At 63.0% G+C, this 21,400-nt stretch overlaps 6 protein-coding genes across 6 annotated transcripts; 3 read left to right on the top strand and 3 right to left on the bottom strand.

Annotated features, from left to right (window-relative positions):
- Positions 1–34: 34 nt before the first annotated feature.
- On the top strand, positions 35–2,717 carry BXZ73DRAFT_103959 (uncharacterized protein; the record flags this gene model as incomplete). Its single annotated transcript, XM_048015758.1, has 10 exons — positions 35–368; positions 723–832; positions 894–902; positions 956–984; positions 1,039–1,132; positions 1,191–1,243; positions 1,314–1,422; positions 1,481–2,094; positions 2,204–2,220; positions 2,395–2,717. The coding sequence occupies 10 exons, from the start codon at positions 35–37 to the stop codon at positions 2,715–2,717; spliced, it is 1,692 nt and encodes a 563-aa protein (XP_047875218.1).
- A 3,474-nt stretch (positions 2,718–6,191) lies between these two features.
- Positions 6,192–7,741, top strand: BXZ73DRAFT_103958 (uncharacterized protein; the record flags this gene model as incomplete). Its single annotated transcript, XM_048015757.1, has 3 exons — positions 6,192–6,230; positions 6,334–7,524; positions 7,625–7,741. The coding sequence occupies 3 exons, from the start codon at positions 6,192–6,194 to the stop codon at positions 7,739–7,741; spliced, it is 1,347 nt and encodes a 448-aa protein (XP_047875217.1).
- A 2,876-nt stretch (positions 7,742–10,617) lies between these two features.
- Positions 10,618–12,262, top strand: BXZ73DRAFT_103957 (uncharacterized protein; the record flags this gene model as incomplete). Its single annotated transcript, XM_048015756.1, has 3 exons — positions 10,618–11,814; positions 11,866–12,154; positions 12,222–12,262. 3 exons carry the CDS (start codon positions 10,618–10,620, stop codon positions 12,260–12,262), a joined length of 1,527 nt encoding a protein of 508 aa, XP_047875216.1.
- Positions 12,263–13,058: 796 nt separating this feature from the next.
- BXZ73DRAFT_103956 (uncharacterized protein) lies at positions 13,059–14,393 on the bottom strand (the record flags this gene model as incomplete). The annotated part of the gene is made up of 2 exons (XM_048015755.1): positions 13,059–13,387; positions 14,270–14,393. 2 exons carry the CDS (start codon positions 14,391–14,393, stop codon positions 13,059–13,061), a joined length of 453 nt encoding a protein of 150 aa, XP_047875215.1.
- An 868-nt stretch (positions 14,394–15,261) lies between these two features.
- On the bottom strand, positions 15,262–16,182 carry BXZ73DRAFT_103955 (uncharacterized protein; the record flags this gene model as incomplete). Its single annotated transcript, XM_048015754.1, has 1 exon — positions 15,262–16,182. One exon carries the CDS (start codon positions 16,180–16,182, stop codon positions 15,262–15,264), a length of 921 nt encoding a protein of 306 aa, XP_047875214.1.
- Positions 16,183–18,536: 2,354 nt separating this feature from the next.
- Positions 18,537–19,699, bottom strand: BXZ73DRAFT_79571 (uncharacterized protein; the record flags this gene model as incomplete). Its single annotated transcript, XM_048023125.1, has 4 exons — positions 18,537–19,074; positions 19,095–19,222; positions 19,326–19,469; positions 19,544–19,699. The coding sequence occupies 4 exons, from the start codon at positions 19,697–19,699 to the stop codon at positions 18,537–18,539; spliced, it is 966 nt and encodes a 321-aa protein (XP_047875213.1).
- Between the last annotated feature and the right edge of the window lie 1,701 nt (positions 19,700–21,400).

Genomic DNA, 21,400 nt, shown 5'->3' with positions numbered 1-21,400 from the left:
GGTTCTCGGCCTTTCTTGCTTTCTTCCCCCCACCATGCCCCCCGAATCGATGCGCTTCAAGGTCGCCCTACGCGGCGACGCTCTCCTCACCAACCCACGCTGGAACAAGGGCACCGCATTCACCAAAGAAGAGCGCATACAGTTCGGACTTACCGGACGGCTTCCCTTCCGCGTCAACTCCCTGGACGAGCAATGCGACCGCGCCTGGGGCCAGTTGGAGGTCCGCGAAGAGCCGCTCAGGAAGAACACGTTCCTGCAAAGCCTGAAGGAGCAGAATTGGGTGCTCTACTACGTGCTCCTCGAGAGACACCTGACGGAGTTGATGCCCATCATCTACACTCCCACCGAGGTGCGGCTTTTACTCTTCCGTACATGGAAAAGCGCAGTGACCTTTGCGTCCGGGCTCGTCGGAGCGCATATATCCCCTGCACTAAACCGTTTTCAATGTCTTCTTGAGGAAAAATGCCTTCGAGGGCACGGATATTCGAAAAGTATCCATACTCGATTCGGCGGCGGCGGATACGGATACGGCGTTTGATGGGCTATATGTTTATGCTCTGCGACCTCCTGCTTGAATTATTTTTGACCCTGCACCTAGAACACGGACTCCGAAATGAAAAAGCCTGGACTCACTTATCATTTTCCACATCCAGGCGGATGCCATCGCCAACTACTCTCATATCTTCCGCGCAGTGAAGGTCTTTACTTGACCATGCCTTCAGAAGGATCAATGGAAGAAGACTTCCTCGCCGAGACAGAGGGCCGTCAGATCGACCTCATCGTATGCTCGGACGCTGAACAGATCCTTGGTATCGGGGACCAAGGCGTAGGGGTGAGTATGGCACCTTTGGCATTTGTCAGTGAATCACTTTTTAAACGGTTTTTGACCGCAGGGCATCGGGGTGTGTTTTCGTGCCCTTGGGGTTCTCGCAGCACTCATACAAGCCAATATTAGATCGCAACAGCTAAAGCGGCTGTCTACACGTGGGAGACGAAACTTGTTCTTCACCTTTCCAGTAGCTCAACTATTTGTGGCAGACTTATCGGCGGGGTGAACCCGGCCAACGCCCTCCCCATCACTCTTGACGTTGGCACAGACAACCAACTTCTCTTGGATGATCCCCTCTATGTCGTACGTGAGGGTCTCATCAAGTTAGCGTGCGTGCAGACCCGACTTAGCGTTCTGCCAGGGGTGGCCAAACAAACGCGTCCGCGGAGCAGAATATGACCAATTCATCGATAAGTGCGTTCCTATCATTCACCTGCCGTCCACCTCGCTGTCCGACTGACCGGTTCGTGTTGTTTGGGAACAGGTTTGTCCAGCTGGTCCGGAAGCATCATCCGCACTGTCTCCTACACTTCGAGGATTTCGGCGTCACGAATGCGAAGCGTCTCCTGGACAAGTACCATGACACACATGCTGTATTCAACGACGATGTGTTGGTCCTTCCATTCCGTTGGCCCCTGCATCGTCTGACAGAACCCTGCCTTTGCCTCCTTCCCTATTCGAATCGTACACAGGCAGGGCACCGGGGCGGTGACGCTCGCGTGCATCATGTCCGCCGTGGGTGTCACGAAGACGAAGCTCGCTGACCAGCGCTTCGTGATCTTTGGTGCCGGCTCGGCAGGGCTCGGAATCGCGCGGCAGCTGCGCGATGGCATCGTCGCCATCGACGGGCTGTCCAAGGAGGACGCGAACAAGCAGTTCTGGCTCATCGACCGCGCCGGACTCCTCAAGCAGTCCCTCGGCGTCGAGCAGATCCGCGACGGCTTGCAAGAGTTCGTCCGGCCAGACGACGAATGGACGGACGCGGTCACAGGCGAGAACGGGGAGGTTGGGCTTCTGGAGGTTGTGAAACGCGTGCGGCCGACAGTGCTCATCGGCACGTCGACGAGCCCGGGGGCGTTCACAGAGGAGATTGTGCGCGCGATGGCCGAGGGCACCGAGCGTCCCATTATCCTGCCGCTGTCCAACCCGAGCAGGCTGCACGAGGTGAAGCCGCAAGACGCGAACGACTGGACGGGCGGGAAGGCGCTCATCGCCACGGGCAGCCCGTTCCCGCCGATCAAGCAGCCTGGGGGCAAGAACTACATGTGAGTCCTGAGCTCCATCCCCGATGCGCTCGATGCACGCGGCCCGATCCCTGGTCGCGCGTGCAGTGTGGGGGAGGCACCGAACGCTAACGCCACGCTCGTGCTCTAGCGTCGCCGAATGCAACAGTGAGTTCTCAGTCGCCCGCCCGCGCCGCTGGCTGACTGGACTGTCCCTTTCTCTCGCGCACCCATCCCCCTCTCGCTTCTCCTCCTCGCAATCTCCACCCCGACCCCGACCGCGCTGCATCGCACGATGTGCCCGATGGACCCGCGCCCACGCCCTGACCCCCGACCCCGCAGACGCGCTGATCTACCCTGGGCTCGGCCTCGGCGCGATGCTCTCCAAGGCGCGCACGCTGACGGACACGATGATCATCGCGGGCGCGCGCCGGCTCGCCGCGCTCGCCCCGGCGCTCGCGGACCCGGACGACGCGCTCCTGCCCGAGTTCGGCGACGCGCCGCGCGTGAACCTCGAGGTCGCCGTCGCCGTCGTCGAGCAGGCGGTCCGCGAGGGCAGCGCGGGGGTGCGGTGGGCGGAGGACGAGGTGCGGGCGCGCGTCCGGCGCGCGCAGTGGCGGCCGCTGTACGGCGAGTACGTCTACGACCCGCAGGGCGAGACGTAGAGCAGGCCGCGCCGGGCTAGGAGAGGGACGGGAAGGGACCCGCGGGGCACGCGGGGAAGGGTGGGCCGTATAGGATAAGGCAAGACGAGGCGGCCGTGGCGGTGGCGGCACGGGGGCATGCATGCATTGGAAGGTTTGCTCGACGATGCACTGGGATGTCCGAGTGCAGGAAAGTCGAGGGTCCCATCCACACTCGAGCCGCCGTACAGGGCCCTGGCCGTCCCGTCCCGCACAGGGTCCGCCGTCCGCCTTGCGTGTGCGGCGCAGCTTCGGAGCTCGGTGGGGTCGGGGGGTGAGCATGGTCGTCGCGCTTCGCCGCGGTGCCCGGCCGCGCGACACGGCTCGCGCGTCGCCCGATCCGCACGCTCGTTCGAACCGAGCCACCGGCATCGCGCGCGCGGACATGCGTCGCTGGGAGCGCGGCAGCGGCCTGCTGCGCCGCGCTGCTCAACATTCTACATTCAACATTCGAATTCGATGCTGGCATGGGAGCCTCGACGCCCCCTTCGAAGAAACCCAGCGGGTCCGAGTCCGACGGCGCGGCGCTCCGCGCGGGGCGCACACCGCACACAGGGCCGGGCCACGACCCTCTCCCGCGCCCGCGGGGGCGAAGGAACGTCGACGCGCTGCGGCCTGCAGGCCTATCAAGGCGCGCCGGTGGACCGCCGCGGCGGTGTGCGGTCACCATGCAGACATAATGAAATTTGGACGCCGTTCCAGCCTCGAGGGCGGCGCGGGTGAGTAAAGTACTCGAGTCGTGACGGCACGCACGTATTTACGGAGACGGTCTTCATAATCATGATGTTGATCACGCGTTTTGCGTACGTGCGTACGTACGCGCGCGTGCTGCTAGATCCGGAAGGAACCACGTCCGGACGGGTCTGCTGTTGTAAACCGGCAGTGGGCCGCGACGTCGCTGCGCGGTCGCGAACGACGTCGCGCACGTTGTTGCACGTTTAACTGGCCGCCTCCGCGCGACTCGCCGGCGGCACGCGTGCACGGGCCCGGGGAGGCCTGCGATCGATTCTGTGTGCTGCAGTGGGCAGTCTATCGTCCGTCGTCTATCGTCGTGGGCCGTGATGCATCGGGGCCGTGCTCGCGATGTCGACGGTGGTCGACACCGAAGTACTGCTAGTCTGACCAGTGACAGACGGCAGCGGCTCCCAGCCGCGGACCGCGTGCGGCACGGCACCGGGCATCATCGACATCGTCGACCCAGCTGGTAGGCCGGGCGCGTGTTCGAATTTCGGGGTACATGTAGTAGCCCACGACAGCCGGCGTATTGAGCCACATCGGGGGCGTGATGCATGCGCGGACGTACGTACGCTCGTACGGCACCAGCGTGCGTCGGGTCGGGGAGGGGGGGAGGCGGGCTGCCGGATCGGTCGGCGTGCGGGGCAGGAGGCAAGTTGTGTTCTGCATTCCGCGCGGTGCGTGTGCACGGTCGCGCGTCGATTTGTGTGGAGCTGCATTGCTCGGCTGGATGCCCACAGTGGCTGGTGGGCAGTTGGGTGGGTGGGGTGGTCCCCGGCGACGAAGAGGGGAATGGAGAGGCCCTCGGGGCGCGTCCCGTAGCATCGGCGGCCGGGGACCCCCCGGGCTTCCCAGAGCTCTGCGAGAGAGCGGGCAAGAGCGTCTGCGTTTGCGTCTTCGTTCGAACTTTGGGGCTCGGGGCGCCGCGGCTGCGGCAGCGCAGCTTTCTCGGAGTCTCGATGGAGCCGTGTCGGGGCGAGAGGCGCTGCTCTGCGCGAAGGCTCCGCGGAATCCGAAGCAGAGCTTACCACAGACGCGCCATTTAGGACTCACGTCACTCAGCAGCGCACCCACGGCCTGCAGTCGAACACGCCTCGCGCGACACGCGCCGCATGGGCGACGCGTCGTCGAATTGGACGGCGATTGGACGAGCGCGCGCGCCGCGCTCAGTGCCATCGCCGCGCTCGCGCCGACGTCGAATAGCACGTCTTGTGGTTCGGAGAGTTGGGCGGGCGAGGCGTCTTTCCCTGCGCTCACGGTACGCTTTTGGGAGGTTGTTGACGGAATCGGAGTCGTGCTGAGTCGTGCGCGGGGACCCTCGTCCAGGGTTGGACAGATTGGATCCGGAGTCGCGGAGTCGCGGACGAGGCGTCCCGGCGGCGATGGCCGGCTCCAGCACTATGGCGACGTCTGGCAGCATCTGGCGAGCCGCGCTTGTGCGACGTCGACGACGACCGCAGGCGAGGGAGGCACGGTCGTCTGGCGGGTGCCCGCCGTCGGACCTCGGGGGACGCGCGTTCCTCGAGGACCTGGGAGGCTTCGCGACCCCGGTTCTGCGTCCAATTGTTGACTCTTCGCGCTCCATTGTGGGCCGCTTTGGGACCTGGAGGAGGATCACGCGTGCGCAGCCGTGGAGCCGAAGCCTCCGGGTATGTGTGCGCGCTCGTCGTTCAGGCGGGTCCGTCACCGGGCGCACGCCGCACGCGTCCGAGCCCGCCGCCCAGCTCGCTGGACGCATGGCAGGTTACGTCGGGGTCCTGCGCGCCCCGCCCAGGACGAGCTGTCCACCGATGATTCGTGCGTGCGCGTCGTACGTGACGGCTGCGGGCGTGCGGCGTGCGGGGTGCGGCCGCCAGCGGTGACCGCGTCGCGTCTCGCCGACGCGCGCTTGCCTCACAATGACGGTGGCAGTGGGCCTCAATTGCGACGTGATGAGGCAATAAAACGTGAAACGCAGGGCTGCGCGTGTGGTTGTTGCCATCTGGGGCTCGACTGGGGAACGGGCCGGGGGTGGGCCCGTTCGGGTAAGCGAGCGGGCGCGGCGGGAGGGTCGGGAGGGCGCGGTGCAGGGACGTCAGCGGCGGGCGGGCAGCTGACGAACGACGTCGGCAAGTCGGTTGTTGCGGGCGTGGAGAACACCGAGGGGGTCACCGGCCGGAACTCGGGCAAGGCGGAGGAGAAAGTGGAAGACGGAATCGAACGCGAGGGTGATGGGGGCGCAGGACGGCTTATTGTGTCGGTCGCGCGAAAGCTTGTTTTTGTGTTTTCCCATCGTGGACGCGCCTGTCTGGCTTGTGACTTGATCGGATCTACGAGCGAGGACCGCGGAAGGCGCTGCTCGAGCAAGGCGTCCGGCTGCGTCCACCGCCTGCACCGGGCGGTGGACAGGCCGTGCATGGGAGGAGGAACGAGCGAGAACGAGAACAAGGAGGGGACCAGCGATGACTCTGGCGCGCAGGGGAGCGTTTTAGGCTTTGTGGAAAAAGCCGAGATCGTGACTCGGGCGAGATCCGCGGCGTGTCGATGGACTGGCGCCCGGCTGGGGACGCCCGCCTCTTCGCCTGGGGCTGGGCGTTCTCCTCCTCCCTCCATGGCCGCCCTACATATAGCCCCAGCTCGCCCGCCCCTCCTCCCCCGACCCGTCCCCGCGCCTCCCTCCGCTTCCTCCCTCCTCCCGCCCCTCGCAGTCCTCCCCTGTCCCACCCAGGTCTGCCATCCACCATGGGCTACCTCGCATTCATCTTCGGCCGGTCCACTTCCGTGAGTTCTTGTCTTCCTTGATCGTCTGTGTGCGCTCCCGTGTGCGGTTCACACGAGCGCATGCACACCCTCGCATCCCGTGTTCATTATTCTTTCCACGCAGGCCCCCGCTCCCCTCCCTGTCGAGGCTGACCTCACCGCCATTTACGCCCCCAAGAAGCCCGTCGTCCGCCAACCCAACCCTCCCTCCGTCCCCATCCCCATCGAGCTCATCATGACCATCCTCGAGTCCGCCTACGAGTCCGCGCAGGCCCCCGAGTACAACGCCTTCCTCCAGAACGCGTCCCTCGTCTCCCGCGATTGGTCATACGTCGCCCAGAAGCTCCTCTTCCGCAACGTCTCCCTCGCCACCCAGACCGCATACATCGCCTTCCAGCAAGCCGTTGATCGCGCTACGCCTCGGGGCCGCATGCTCGGTGACACCGTCGTTCGCATGAAGGTCACCCTCGACCAGAACCAGCCCTACCGCCTCTCTCACCGCTCCTTCGCCCGCGCCGTCGCCCTCTGCCCCAACCTGTACGAGCTCAGCGTCGGACTCTATGGTGAAGGTGCGCCCGGTATGGACATCATTGGTGCTCCGGATGCGTCGCGCATGAAGCGAACTATGCCCTCCTTCGACGAGCGCACCCTCTCCATCCTCCGCGCTGGCCCCAAAATCTCCGCGCTTCAGTTCAGCAACTGGTCGGACAACAGCGCGTCCCTCCTCCAGCTCCTCGACGTCTGGCCGTCCGTCGTCTCCCTCGACGTCAGCGGTACGACACCTCAGCTGCTGGACGAGACCATGGAGCCCTATCCGTGCGCCCTCCGCGAGCTTCGCACCAACTTCCAGACCACACCCTCCGTCGAGTTCATGCAGTGGCTCCTCCACAACTCCACCGGTCATCTTCGTGTTCTCGATCTCGCAAGGGAGCCGACTTCGGACGTATTGGAGCACCTCCTCGATACCCACGGCGCCACGCTCGAGTCCCTCGCCCTCCCCTCGTGCGGCACTCACGAGGCTGCCGCGGCGGTGCGCAACTGCACCGCTCTCCGCGAGCTCAAGATCGAGAGCGCATGGGCGGCGCCGATGCTCTACAAGGCGCTCCCCTCCGGCCTGCAGCACCTCGCGTTCGGCGTCGACGCGGACACGCCCCTCGCGCCGGTCGTCCAGGCGGTTAAGCGCAGCAAGGACCTGCGCGCGCTCACTGTCCAAGTCTGGCACAGCGGCTTGGCGCACCCGCAGCTGCCCGCGCTCAAGATCGCGTGTGGCATTCAGGGCGTGGACTCCGGCTCACGAACGACGTCCCGGCGTTCCGTGCGATGACTGTGAGTACCGCCATCCTCATTGCGTCCTCGTTGGGGGGTCATGCATTGCTTGGAATCCACGCTCACGGAACTTTGCCTGGCGTGTATAGCGTGGCGATCCCGTGCCTGCCTCGACGTACCCGCGCACGCGCACCCTCGACAACCTTGTCTACATGGCTTCTCACACCTCGCACAACGCCCTCACGACCGCCGTCGCCTGCTGCTAAGCTGGCGCGGTACTCCTTAGGCTACTTTCGACCTCCGCGCCGTGCTCCGGCGCGCTTAATTCCTCACGTCTTTCCCTGTACCCCGTATTCGGCGACTCGGACTGTGCTCTATCTGTATCCATCCACCCACACTCCACGACTCCCGACTCCGATCTTGGTTTCGTCACCGCTCTCCTTAGCACTAATGTCCCCCCGTCTGCCTATCACATAACGCCTCGGAATGACCAACTCACGACACCTTCGCTTTCTCCCGACTGCCGCGCGCACGCCCTCGCCGCGGCGTCCCCGCCGCCCGTTAGCGCACCAGCTAGCCCCGTCCAACTCGCTCGCGTCCTCGCCCGACTGGCCCGCAACCCTCTTATACCTTCGCCCGTTACACCTTAAGCTATTACCCAGTGCATATATGTTTCCTCCCCCATTTTTTTGTTTTGCTCCGTTCACACCGAAGACTCACGGAACACCCTCGGAACGACTCGTACCGTATCAGTACCAGTTACACACAAACGCCTAGTCAGTCGGTCTGCGGACCCGCATTACCACCACCAACTTACCTTACACCTACACCTACTCGCCGTCTCCGTAATCACAACCGTGCCTTTAGATGCCGCCCCAAGTCCTCTGCTTGAAGGCCGTGTTTATACTAGGGTAAGGCGGGCCATGCACCCTCGGGCCTGGTCGGGCGCGACGTGTGACATATATACCCCCAAGCCCTCGCGCCACCCGCGCGGACGGACGTGCCCCGACACGTTGCCGTCCGTCCGTCCGTCCGCACGTACTTATCCCCGACCGCCAGGCGTCCGCGTCCGCGTCATGAGCTCCTTCTCCCGGCCCCCCTCTATTCCCCCCCCCCAGTCTTGATCGCCGCGTCCGGGTACGCGCGCGCATCGGACGTCCGCGGTTCGCTGCCGCGCTCGCTCGCTCGCTTTGGCTAGGCGTCGGAACTTGGAACTTGGGGTTTCGGACTCGGGATCGTCGCGCTCCGGAGTCCCGGATACGCGTGGGGCGTCGACGGTACGCGGTGTGTCGTGGAGGCTGGGGTGGAGACGGTTGGTGAGGCGCGCTTGGGCCTGGGCCAGTGGGGGAGGGAGAGCGGGCCCGGGAAGAGAGTGCTCGAGTATTTGAGTTGTGGGGTGCGCGCGGCGCGCGGCGCGGAACGCCGACCGCGCAGCGGGCCGTGCGTTCGAGGCGTGGCGTGATGGGCGGAGGAGAGGAGGGGTAGGCCCGGGCATTGGAATTTGGGCAGCGTCGTGAGTGGCAGGTTGGTGGGTGGGGGATCCGAGGTCGGGCGATCGGAGGACCGGCCGCAGCGCTGCGTGCGTGCGCCGCCCGTCTTTGTTCTCCGAGCGTGTCGTACGCGCGCGCGTGAAGTGGGACGCGGTAATTTACGTCTTTGACCACACCTCTGCGGTCCAATCGCGTTCGTCTCGCCGTCGAGGTGACGTCCGTCCGAGCTCGACGCACGTACGGCGGTTGCCCGGAGGGAGTTCGACTCAGACGCGAGTCACCGACCCGTCCCACCGTCCCACCGCCCCCGCGCAGCAGATGCGCGCATGTACGCGGCACGGCGTGCGAACGTGCCGCGTGCCGCACGTGCGACCGTACGTCTGTGATTAGGCGGTCGGGGCGAGCGGAGCGCCAGATGATGACGTAAGGCGTTGAATATCGATTGGATCTCGATCGGTGGCCGCGTGGCGCTTAAGTGTTGGCTGGCGGAGGCCGCTGGTGTTGGCTTTTCAACCGAGCCAACGAGCTCATATTCTCGAAGACCTCCTCAGTGTGCCTTTGACGTTGGTCAAACCAACACAGGACTACAACTAGCAGAAGTAACTCGGTCATCCCACTAGGATGACTCATCAGTCGAACTTCGAACTTCGACGCGTCTCGCTATTGAATTCTTCTGCTGGTTCATGTGTAAGCATATCTAGTGCTTAGAAGGCTTGCACACAGCTGAATCAACTTAGATATTGCAAGGCTCGGGCTGCTTGCGTTATTCAAGCCAAGGTAACGCCGGACTTCGCCGCTCGCGAAGGCTCAACTGGCCAATTACTTACTGTCACGCACGACATGCGTCAGATTCCGCGTACCATCGCGCCAAACATCCCAATCTCTTTCTGACGTCTGGATCAGTCCACACTCTTCGCCGTCGAGGGTGCGCTCTTCTTTACACGCAGGGTCTCTCACAGTTGACACCAGCTCCGGCTTCACCCGGCAAGGCTTCTGCTCAGCGACGGTAGCGCTGCGTTTGAATCTTTCATGATCCCTTTTTGCCCGCTCCGGGACCCACGCTGTCCAACCGCCTCCTCGATTCTCTTCGTCGAGGACCTCGCCAACGGTGTGCTTGCTCTCGCAACCGGCACTGGCACTGCGGCCTTTTGCATGGGCACGGTGTTCACCGCCCCCATCACGGCGACTCGTCTTCCACCAGCAACTCGAACGCGCCCAGCAACGACGGCATCACACGCCGGGGCGACCATCTTTCTAGTGCCACATTAAAGCCGAGAGAAAGACAAGTAAGGTTTTCTCTCGCCCATAGAAACCCATAGAAATGCTTTTCTGACTGCACATGGATTTGTAAGCTTATAAAACGGCTCCCAGAAAAGCTCCCAGACAAACCGTCCAGACGCTGACGGCCCGCTCAACACGCGTGTGCCGTCTTCTTTTTGACGTGGTACGGGCCGTCTGTTGAACTCACACTGCCTTGGGGCGCGGGACCTGTCAGTGTCGTGGGAAATCCATCGACAACACCAGGACCGTATATAAGGTTCTGCGCGCTCTCGTGTATCTGTCCGTGTCTTCAACTTGACCGACTCAAGGTAAGTACGATGTTGCACTGTGATATAGACGAAGAACTCAATTTGCTTCAGTGCTCTCTCGACATGACCTCGGACGACGACGACTGCGGTCGTGTCCCTGTGCAATGCCTAAACTTTGATGTCCTCCTTCTCATTATGGACTACGCCCATCCCTCCGTCGTCTCCTCTCTGTCAAGAACCTGCCGAGTCCTACATGTCCAAGGCATCAAGCGATTGTTGGACTGGGGGGAGTGGGGTCTCCCCATCACCACTTTCAACTCCGCACGTTCCTTTCTCGTCTTCCTCAACGCCGACGCCGGACATCGTCTGCGCCTCGTCAAGACCATGAACGTATCCCCTTCCATGTGCCTCGGACTCGGTCTCAGCGCTCTTTCCATCATCGCAGAGCTCGTTCCGTGCATGACCTCCCTGGAGCGCGCCAAAGTCACGCGATACGAAGGCGACAAGGGCGCCTCCACCGGCGAGGCCGAAGCCTGCAAGCTCACCAGCGCACTCCTCGCCCTCCCCTCGCTCAAGCGCCTCTCCCTGCAGGCCAGCGCCCAGCAGCTCGGCCTCCTCCCCAGCGCGAAGGCGCAGCTCCACACCCTCGAGCTCACCCCCACCCGCGCCGGGTTCGGCTCCCGCTACCTCGCGCGCCGCTTCGCCGACCTCGCCCCGACCTCGACCCGCACGCTCGAGACGCTCCGCCTCGTCCAGTACCTCCCCGCGCGGCCCGCCGCCGCGCACGACCCGCGCTTCCCCGCGCTGGCGGAGCTCGACGTGACGGTGAGCGGCGCCGCGTCCGCGCTCGACGTCGTCCTCGCGCCGTGGGCGCGCACGTTCCCGAACCTCCGCCGCCTCCGCCTCCGCTGCGGCGGGCAGGTCCGCGCCGCGCTCGACGACCTGCGCACGCGCAACGCGGCGGGCTCGGCGGCCGGACGGGGGCCGCTGTGGCCGGCGGGGCTCGAAGCGGTGCACATGACGCTGAGGGACGCGTACGGGGTCGGGCTGCGCACGCACGTCGAGGCGCTCCACGTCGTCCCGGCCGAACGCGATCCGTTCGCGATCCGCGCGGAGAAGCGGGACCACGGGTTCCGGTATCTGCAGCAGGTCCTCAGGGACACGACGCCTCGGACGCTGGTGATGCAGATCGACGGGGATGCGTACGAGGAGTGGGGGGCGTTCAGCGCGGCGTTCCGAGGAGAGGACTGGGCGTCCGTGGACGAGCTCCGGCTCACGCTGCACGGCGCCGGGAACGAGCGGGTCCTCGCGCAGTTTGTGGTACGCGATCGAACTTTCTGAATTTGACGTGGCTCATTCTCGTCGTTTCAGGATCTGACCTACGAGTTGCTCCCTCGGCTCCCCCTCTTGGAGCTGGAACTGCACGTATTGGACGTAGAGGCGGAGTCGGAACGCGGCGTGGAGACGACCATGGACACGTTCTCCCCAGAAGCGACCGCTCTCCGTCTGCTGTCTGAGCACCCTTCCCTGCTGCGGGTATACGCCTACACCAGCGTCACATGGTCGGCAGCGCGCCAGGGAAATGGTCGCCGGCGCACAGACACTCGGACGTTACGGAGGGACTGCGCGATGCGGCGTCCGGGAGCAAGCCAGATCTCGGGTGAGTATCGTCGAGGTCGGAGGCCCCTTACGCACCACCTCACGACTCTCACAACCCAGAACGTCAGCGACTGCCAGCATGAATCGATACATGGACCTTCTCATATAAGCCGCAGACTGCGCGTTTTTGAATGTACGAGTCGGATTCAGACATCGGTCGGCGCGGTATCAAGCTGATGGAGCAAACGAGGAAATTGGCTGCGTCAGACACGGAGTCGTCGTGCGCGGTGCCCGTCGACCCGCGACGCCGCGCGCAGCCTCACGTCTCTCCGCCTCTTTGAGTCGGTATTACTGCAGGTCGCCTTCCCCACGGACGGTGCGTTCCAGTTTTCGAGGCCCTGGTCGGGTTCTGGACGCGGCATGCGGCCACCGATAGCGGCACGCACGCGCTCCCCGTCGGACTCAGTCCGCTTCGGTGCGTGTCTGCCGCCCCCAACTCCACGCCCAATACTCGCGCGCCGTATTCTCCAGCAAGCCGGAGCATTGCGGCGAAGTTGGATGCGCGCTCGACGTTCTGCGTGCATGGTTCGACGCGCACGTCGATGCGCTGCACCTTCAATGCCACATCGCCGAACGTCGCGGAGCGGAGGGTTGCATCAACGCCGAGTCTAGGGGATCCGGTCCTCGCGCGCACGACGCCGCGGGTGCTGGACGCGGCCGCGCTACTTATGTTTGATGCAGTTCAGAGCGGCGCTGAGTGCGGGCGGGTGGGCGACGGTGGGGGTGGTGTGGCTGGCATTAGGGCATGGCCGGTGCTCAGGGTTGGTCGTCCAGGATCTAAACGAGATGGGAGCGCAGAGGCAAACAACGTAGAATACATCAGCGTCGACTAAATACAACCAGTACACATTCACGAAGCACTTTCGATACCCTTCGAACAACGCTCTACCACCACCACTCGTGCCTCACTCCGCGCGCTTCATGAGGCCCTCCACGATGATCCACCGCTGAGCCCAATCAAACCCAGCCTCCTTTAAGTCGCGCTTCATCTCGTCCTTCTTCCCGGGATCCTGGCACGAGCGCCCGAGCACGCGCATGGTCTTGTCGTCGTTGATTCCGAGCTCGCGCAGCCGCACGGCGAGGTCTGCGGAGAGCCCGGCGTCGGCGCAGAAGCGGAGCACCGGGTCCTCTGCGGCGGGGACGGCGGAGGACTGGGACGGAGCCGCTGCGGGAGGAGGCGCAGCGGCGGGCGCGGCGGGCGCGGCGGGCGTCGTCGGGGCGGGGTCCGGCTGAACTGGGGACGGTTGAAGTTGACGCGGAGGCGGCGGCGGAGGTGCTATGGCGTGGTTTGTGGGCGCGGCGGTGGACGTCGACGGAGCCGTTGATGGCTGACCATGCACAGGAGCGGGGTCTGTGGAGGGCGCTGTCGCGGTGCGCGTCGTCACGACAACGGACCGGGAGGCGGGCGTGGGCGCCGCGCAGCGGGGGCAGGCACTGTCACGGCGGGAGACGCAGGAGCGCACTGAGCTGTGGCCTGCGCAGGTGGGGGAGGAGCGGGGGGCTGGGCGAGTCTGGCCGGGGCGGGCGCGGCCGTGGACGTCGTTCGTGCGAGTGGCGAAGGTAGAGGCGGCATTGCGCGTATGGAGGAACGCGAGGATGCGGAGTTGGTGACGCTGGGGTTGTTCGGAGTGCTGGCCGGCGCGACATGCTGGGCAGGCTGCTGGTGGAAAGTGACCTTCTTGTGAGCGGCGGAGGAGCGAGAGGCAGAACTTGATGCGGGGATGGGACGCTGGGTCGAGGACGAATGCGCTGGTGGGCAGCGTGCGCCCTTGTTTGACGTGCAATTTAGTGCCGAGTCATGCACAATGGAGGGAGGTCGATCGCGCACCTGTGATTCCTGCCCTGCAGACGACGACTCCTTCACGTGTCCGGCGACTGGTACTCCTCGTGACGATCCGAGTCTTGTCGCATATCGAGTTTGCTCGAAGGTCGAGGGCGACGGTTGCGACGGGCCGGGGATCCAGTCCTCATCTGACATTGGAGACCCCACGCGTGGCGGGGACGTCTCCCTCTGCGATGCTTCTTGGGCGATCGCGATGCGCGCTGCACGTGCTGACTCTCGTTCAGGCCGACATTTCTTCGCATTTTTGGGAACATGAGTGGATGAGGACCGCACCCTGTGCCTCATCGGCGAAGGCGAGCCTGAGGAGATGAGCGGGGTCGAAGCCAAGGAGGTGAGCGAGGACGAGGTCGAGGGGCTGAGTGAGGACGAGGCCGAGGAGGTCGACGACGTTGGACATGTGCTCGGAGAGTAACTTGAAGAGGTCGCCGCGTCCGTGTTGATAACGTACCGGTGACGGAGGATTGCTTTAGCTTCAACGGCGCCGTCATTTACGTTGATAGATGGGGGTGTGCTATCCTCTCGACGCCGTTTGGGTGCCGGCACTGGCATTCCCTACATGACCGACGGCGAGGAACAGAGCACAATGTGTTACTCACATAGGTTCGTCGACTCTGGGTTGGGTACCGCCCGGGACGGCCCTGGACCTTGCGGTTCTGCATTGTCTCCAGTGTCGCGCAAGCGTTTGAGGGGGCGGGGGTTGTGAACGGCTCGTCGGTCTTGAGTGTGCATGGCTGGAGGAGCGGGGAGCGTAAAGACGCATGGGTCCTCTAGTGATAGTGATATAATCCAAAGAGTGTGAGGAGCAGGATGTATCGCTCACTGATACAGAGTCGCACTCGGTGCAGAGATGGGAGTAGTCTGTAGAGAGCGGGATTGTACTTCCGGCGTCCAGGTGTCCAGGCCAACACGTGTCCAAGCCTGACATCGGGGTCCTGCTTCGGACCGAAGTCACGCCGAAATCTTCCCAGGGCGTGTTGATAGTACTACTCACTACTTATATTTGCAGGATGCGCTCGTGAAACAGCACCCCAAGGCAGTCTCTAGAAACGATAACACGCCCGTCACTCTGCATGGCTCGCGTATACAACCAACACATCCCTCCGCTAGGTTACCAACTAACGCCACGCGCAGGCGAAGCAGGCCGTGTGGAATGTGTGGGGGCTACTAAAAGTAGCGCTAGGTGCACATCAACTAGCCTCCATGAATATTACTGGTTCGAACACTGCCCTCCCACTGCCGGATGAGATCAGATCCGTGCACCAGCCCTACTCGTCCCGCTTGCGCTTCAAGCCCGAACGTCGCGCCAGCCCATTCAAGATGAGCGTCCGCGCCGCCCAGTCGAACCCGGCCTCTTGCAGATCACGCTTCATTTCAGCCTTCGTCTCCTGGTCCTGGCAGTCGCGCCCGAGGGCGCGGATGCGCGCGTCGTCCGTGATCCCGAGCTCGCGCAGGCGTGCCGCGACATCTGCAGAGAGCCCGATCTCGGAGCAGAAGCTCAAGATGGGGTCTGTGAGCGCTGCGGTGGACTGAGACGGAGCCGCCGAGGGTTGACGTCGAGGAGCGACCGTCACAGCGGGCGTCGTGGTGCTCGCGGGCGCTGTTGTGGCTGGTGTCGCCGTGGGCGCCGTCGCGGCAGGATTGGGGTTTGCTGGGGGCTGAGCAAGGGGGAAAACTGTGGGAGCCGGAGCAAGTGGAGACATGTCATTGACGGCCTTGGGATGAGGTGTGGGATGGGACAGATCCAAGGGGTCATCTGATGATAGCGACGGCGAGCAGGGCGTAGGAAGGATTTTCTGCCGCCACGGCCTAGGAGCGATTCCAACGGATTGTTCGTTTGTAGATGTATACGAAGCCCTCGGCGGACCTAAGTGTTCGAATGGGCTGCGCATGATAAGGGGCCACTGGGCAGGGTTCTGTACCTCAGCGGCCTGTTCGCGGACGGCCGAGGTAGAAGCTTGACTGAGTGGACCTTGGATCGAGGACGAGGCCGGGTCGGGAACACGTGTCCTAGACGTATTCATCGCGGTCTGAGCGGAGGACTCGACCGTGCCGGTCGCATAGGAGGGTATATCAAGGTGGGTCGGCACGGCGGGTTGTGCGGCGGAGGCCGGTACACCCCGTGACGGCGCCTCCAGTGAATGGATGGGCTGCAAAGGAGTCGTCACTTGTGGCAAGCCCGTAGTCATGGATCGAGCATGCTCGGCGGTAGTGAAGGGACTTTGTGCTTGAAACGCCAGGATACTATCCTTGTTTGCACTTGGAAGCTTCGCGCGTGGTCTGTCGGGGGGCAGGGGGTTGAGCTTTGCTTCGACCTTGGTGACTCTGCTCGGTCTATCGGTAGACGCTGGGATTGGACTCGAGCTTCGCCGCTTTTTGCGCACCACGATCTCGGTGGACGAAGGTTCGCTCTCGCTCTCTACAGTCGCAAATACCCTCCGTGAGTGACATACTTGATAAGCGCGATGGGCTCACCTGAATCCATCCCTTGGACTGGCCAGTGACGATGTTGACGGCCAGGGGTCGTTGGAGATGGCGCTGCCGTCATACCAGCGTACTTCGTCGTGGAGATGGACATGGGAAAAGCAGGGGTGGACATCGTCGCGGAGGGAGAGGGCTGGGCTGAGGGCTGAGAATGTTGGGGAACGGCTGCGGGAGCTTGAGCGGGCTCATGGATGGACATAAGCTCGGCAGCAGCGTTGGCGAGTGGCAGTACATCGGAAGCTTTCGTCAGGACGGAGTCCTCGCTGGTTTTGGAAAGAACAAAGGTAGAGCTGCCGGGCTCATCTCGGAGGAACGTGCGAACCAGCTCGCGGGTGACATCGGACGTGTGGCGAATGGCGGGCCGTCGGAAAGATGGGCCCAGGGACTGAGAGAACATAACACTGCTAGATTGAGTCCCAAAGTCTCCCCAAAAGACGAAGCGTAATGTACGTACATGTGGTATTCGCCTTTGGGGGAGGTTTGCTGGCGTGTGTGTGCTTTCGCTTCATTCGATGTATGATTTTACCACCCGGCTCACGCGGCCCGCGCCAGGCCTCAGGTGCAGGCGGAATGCTTTGGGAATGTTTCTCGGCGGAGTGCATGGTCGACGCCAAGAAACCTGACGATCGATCAGACTGGCCGGAAGGTACTACCACTGCTGTGACTTACTATGAGCGAGTGAATGAGGTAGGGGCGCTGATTAGTGCAAACCTGTGTAGATTTGTGGGTGTGGGAGACGATGGGAGTATATCAGAAGGCGGTGCCAGCAATGACTTTCCGACGACTCCTCCAGATATGGAGTTGAGCATACCAGAGAGAGAGAGAGAGAGAGAGGGCAGTTCAATCACCTCCTCTACCGGAGGCGATCCCGGAACGCTACTTAGATAAGCAACCTGCGGTTACACGTTGCAAGCTTTCTGTGGCAGGTGTCCGGGGTCGCCCGTTTTGGGGTCCGGCGGCTATGCACACGTGACTGTACTGATTCCCGGCTGTCCCTGCACATCGAGTAAGTACGGCTACACATCAGCAAAGCGGGTGCACGGACAAGAGAGATCTGTGGTTCAATGTAGTTCTCAAAGGTCACGGGCACAGTCGGCCTCTCGTGCGCTTGGCGCCGCCCCGCCTCCATGTGTGCTACTGGACGTCTTTGACTGGTCTAGCCCAAACACCTCACTAAGAGCGTTCGTGTGTACATGTCCAGAGGCACAGTTATTATGATCTTCACTTTCCCAGCCTCTCGCGCTTCCTCCGCCGAGCGGCGAAAGAAGCCTCTCCAGAGAACGGAATGTCCGCGGGCCGCGGTGGTGGAGGAGCCGGGGGATTCAGTCGAGACACCACATCCCCCGCAGTACTGGCACGACGCCAACGGCGACAGCCGCCCGGACGCGTAGGATCACATGGAGCATACCGGGTAGACAGTAGACCCGCCGCGCACACGCCCTACCCCTCCCGCTCGCCGTCCACGTTCGCCCGCCGCAACAGCCCGTCCACGACGAGCGTCCGCGCGGCCCAGTCGACCCGCCCCTGCAGCTCGCGCTTGAGCTCTTCCTGGTGCGCCGGTACGCGCGCCCGAGCGCGCGGATCCGCGCGTCGTCTGTGATTCCCAGCCACGCAGCGACGCCGCGACGTCCACGGAGAGCCCGACCTCGGCGCAGAAGCGAACCACCGGGTCCTCGGGGGTCGCGGAGGACTGGGATGGGGTCGCTGCGGGATGAGGCCGGAGGTCGTGACGGGCACGGGCGTCGTCGTGGCGGTTGGGGCGGGAGCCGGCTGCGCTGGGGGTGGTGTTTAGTGGGCGGAGGAGCTACGGCGCTGAGTGAATCCGACGGCGGGTTCCGGTTTCTCTGGAGTTTTGAGGCCGTTTGTGGCTTTCTCCCCGCTGGGATTGACCAGCCTGAGGACGGGGAGGGCAACTGGTGAGTCGAGGCGCGGGAGTCGCAGGCGTAGACGGGTGAGAGATCTTGAGCGCGGGTGGTTCGACAGTGACATTGGAGGAGGTGGCGGTTATAGGGAAATTCACCATCGGTGTGGGGCAGCGGTTGCGGTCGAGGCCACGCTCCTAGACCGGCGTTCCCACAGGGGAGGTGAGGGTTGTACGCGGATGATGAAGAGCGGGGCGTGGTGGGAACGCCAGGGGGTACTTGAGTGGAGGCTTGCGCGACGCGGGCGGGAGTCTCTCAACGGTCACCGAGTCGCGGACGGCTGATGAATGGCCAATGTAGATGCCCGAGGGATGAGGCTGGGGAAGACGGGGGAACCCGAGGATCGAGTACACGCGCACTAGTAGTGGACGCCTTCTTCGCGGGCTGGGAAGAGGAGACTTTGGGAGAAGGTGGCACATGTTGCGACTGGACGGCTGGTTTAGTACGGGCACTGGAGGGATGTACACATAATTGCGGAAGCTGTGTGACTGATGGCTGTTGAGTAGTCGTGCTGTGGGCAGGCCTTGCCTAAAACCGGGTTTCGAATATGCGAGCTTGTTCCAGCAACTGGCGAATCCGCTCTTCGGAGAAGCGATTGTTTTCGCCAATGGACTGTGCGCCGAGCTCTTGAGAACGAGCCGCTCCGTCGATGGTTTTCGCGAGCTGGACTGGTGCCTGCATTGCCGCCGAGGAACCTGCCGAGGGTGTAAGCGTTGAGCTCGACGCCGAGGAGCCAGGGGCCATCTGCGAAGAGCGATTGAGCCGGGCTTCCTCGCAAGGCGAGCCCCTCGGTCAGCCGCTGCATCACTATGACGGGCGCTGACTAGGTGCAGGACGATGGGTTCACGGACGCTCCCTTGGATGGGAGACTCTAAAAGCACGTGAGCTCAGCCTTGCTTCCGACCACAAAAATGAATGAAGCTCACAAACCAGACGGTAGGGGTGCAGAGGCGGCACTTGACGAGCCATCGCGGGTTGGCGTCCGTGCTCGGTTGGATCACAATATCGGTATATACAGCCTTGTAGCCGGCTTTGATCTTCTTCATGACCTTCTTCGTATGAGGGGGTACCTGTACAGATGTCGTCACCATGACTATCCACTTGCGATGGAACGACATGGGGCATATCGCGATAAGAAACGTACTGGAAGGTCGGTGTTCCCGCGGGAAATGTATGGGGGCAGTTTTTTGGGCCAAGGATTCGTCGGCGTCGCCGATAGTGCGCGGACGGGGGCAGTCGGTGAGACCGCTTGACTGGCAGCAATAGGACGGGGAGTCGAGGATTGCTCGTCAACCTCCATGTCTGCTGGCCTCGTTCCGCGCATAGTCAAAGTCACAGCGCGCACAACCGATGCCGCAGGCTCCGTGAGCGGACTGTATGGGACCGAAATATCTGGTTTCTTTTCGGCTTCTACCTTGATATGTGGCTTTTCGTCTATGGCGGCAGGAAGCGGGCTCGAATATCGCCGCTTCTTGGCCTGCGGGACCTCGGTGATCGAAGGCTTGATCTCGCTCTCTAGATGCAGGTGAGTCATTACCTCCGAGAAAAGGGTGTCACGCGAGGCGCACCTGAAGCTTCCGCCTTGGGCTGCGTGAGAGTCTGCTCGATGCGCAGTGAAGTCTCGCTTCCGGCTTCGCGAACGCGTTTGCGGGTAGGCGTTTGCGCGAACGGGGTGGGGAGGAACTCCTGGGCGTCCTCCATGGTTGTAGTCGACCCGAGTAGGTTCTATGCACGAAACTCGGGGAGACTTTGGCAGCACGCGAACTTCAAAAGTGGACTCCGCGACGGCTTGAGACGCACGCGTGCAACGGTGCCTACCCGCAAAGCCAGCATAAGCGACTTGTCAGCACTCTACCAGAACGGGTGAATGTTAGAAGTCGGCGGCTCGGTCGGGGTCGGACGAGGGGTAAAGGCAATCGATACCACGCGGTTGGTCCCTATGGGCACCGGGAGGCGAGTACAGACGGACGCGGGGGAGAACGAGGTGGTGGTGAAGGGCAAACGCGTGAGGCGAGTGCGGGACGAGGGGCGGCGGCTATCTACGGGATGACTAAGCGCTGGTACCGTACGACCGAGCTTGCTAAGTATGCGGGCAGATTCCAACAGGCCCCCACAAGCGAGGGCGTATAACGAGCACAAATCGAGGGGAAGACGGTGGTACAAAATGCGAAGGGTCGAGGACGAGGGATCGAGGACGATGGGTCGAGTACGAAGGATCGAGGAAGACGCTGAATCGGTTACGCTGGTTCGAGGACGATGGATCGGTTTACGCTGGTTCGAGTACGATGGGTCGGTTACGCTGGATCGGATACGATGGATCGGGGTTTACGCTGGATCGAGGAGAGACAGGGGCATAGAATCGAATAAACAAAATCAACGTGACGAGGATCGGGGACAGGGGATCAAGACGATGATGCGGGCGACCAGCTACAACCTCAAGAGAGCAAGCGAATCACGATGTCGAGCATGCCAATGACGGCCGGCTAAAGTAACCACAACATGCCGACAGGGGAGCACGGAGGCGAGAAGGGGGAACGAGAAAATGCGCGAGGGGAACGAGAATCGAAACGTACGAATGTCCCATGAAACCTAGTAAGAGAACGCCACAACGGGGCTCTCCGAACCACTCCGGGACGACGGGTACGATGGGCCGAGTGCCATGGCGAAGGCGGCGCGCTCCTTGAAGGGGATGAGCGGATGCGGGCAGTCCTGCTGGTAGTGGCCCTTGTTCTTGCAGTTGTAACAGGTGATCTCCGAGAGCGGGACTCGACCACGAGGAGTACCGGTGGGAGCAGGAGCAGGGGCGGTGGCAGGGGCGCGAGCAGCGGGGACGAACGTGCGAGCAGTGGGGGTGAACGTGCGGGCGGCAGCAGCAACAGCGGAGGACGGCAAGGGTGAGGATACCTCCGATGGGGCCTTGCGTGATTCCTCGTTGACGAGGCGGATAATGACGTAGTCGAGGGTGAGAGACGCGGAGGGGGTCGAGTCGAGGGCGACGACA

Source organism: Epithele typhae (genome assembly GCF_022376455.1).
Source record: "Epithele typhae strain CBS 203.58 chromosome Unknown BXZ73scaffold_46, whole genome shotgun sequence".
Lineage (NCBI taxonomy): Eukaryota > Fungi > Basidiomycota > Agaricomycetes > Polyporales > Epitheliaceae > Epithele > Epithele typhae.
Note: the sequence above shows the minus strand (reverse complement) of the source record. Positions and strands in the feature narration are given on the sequence as shown.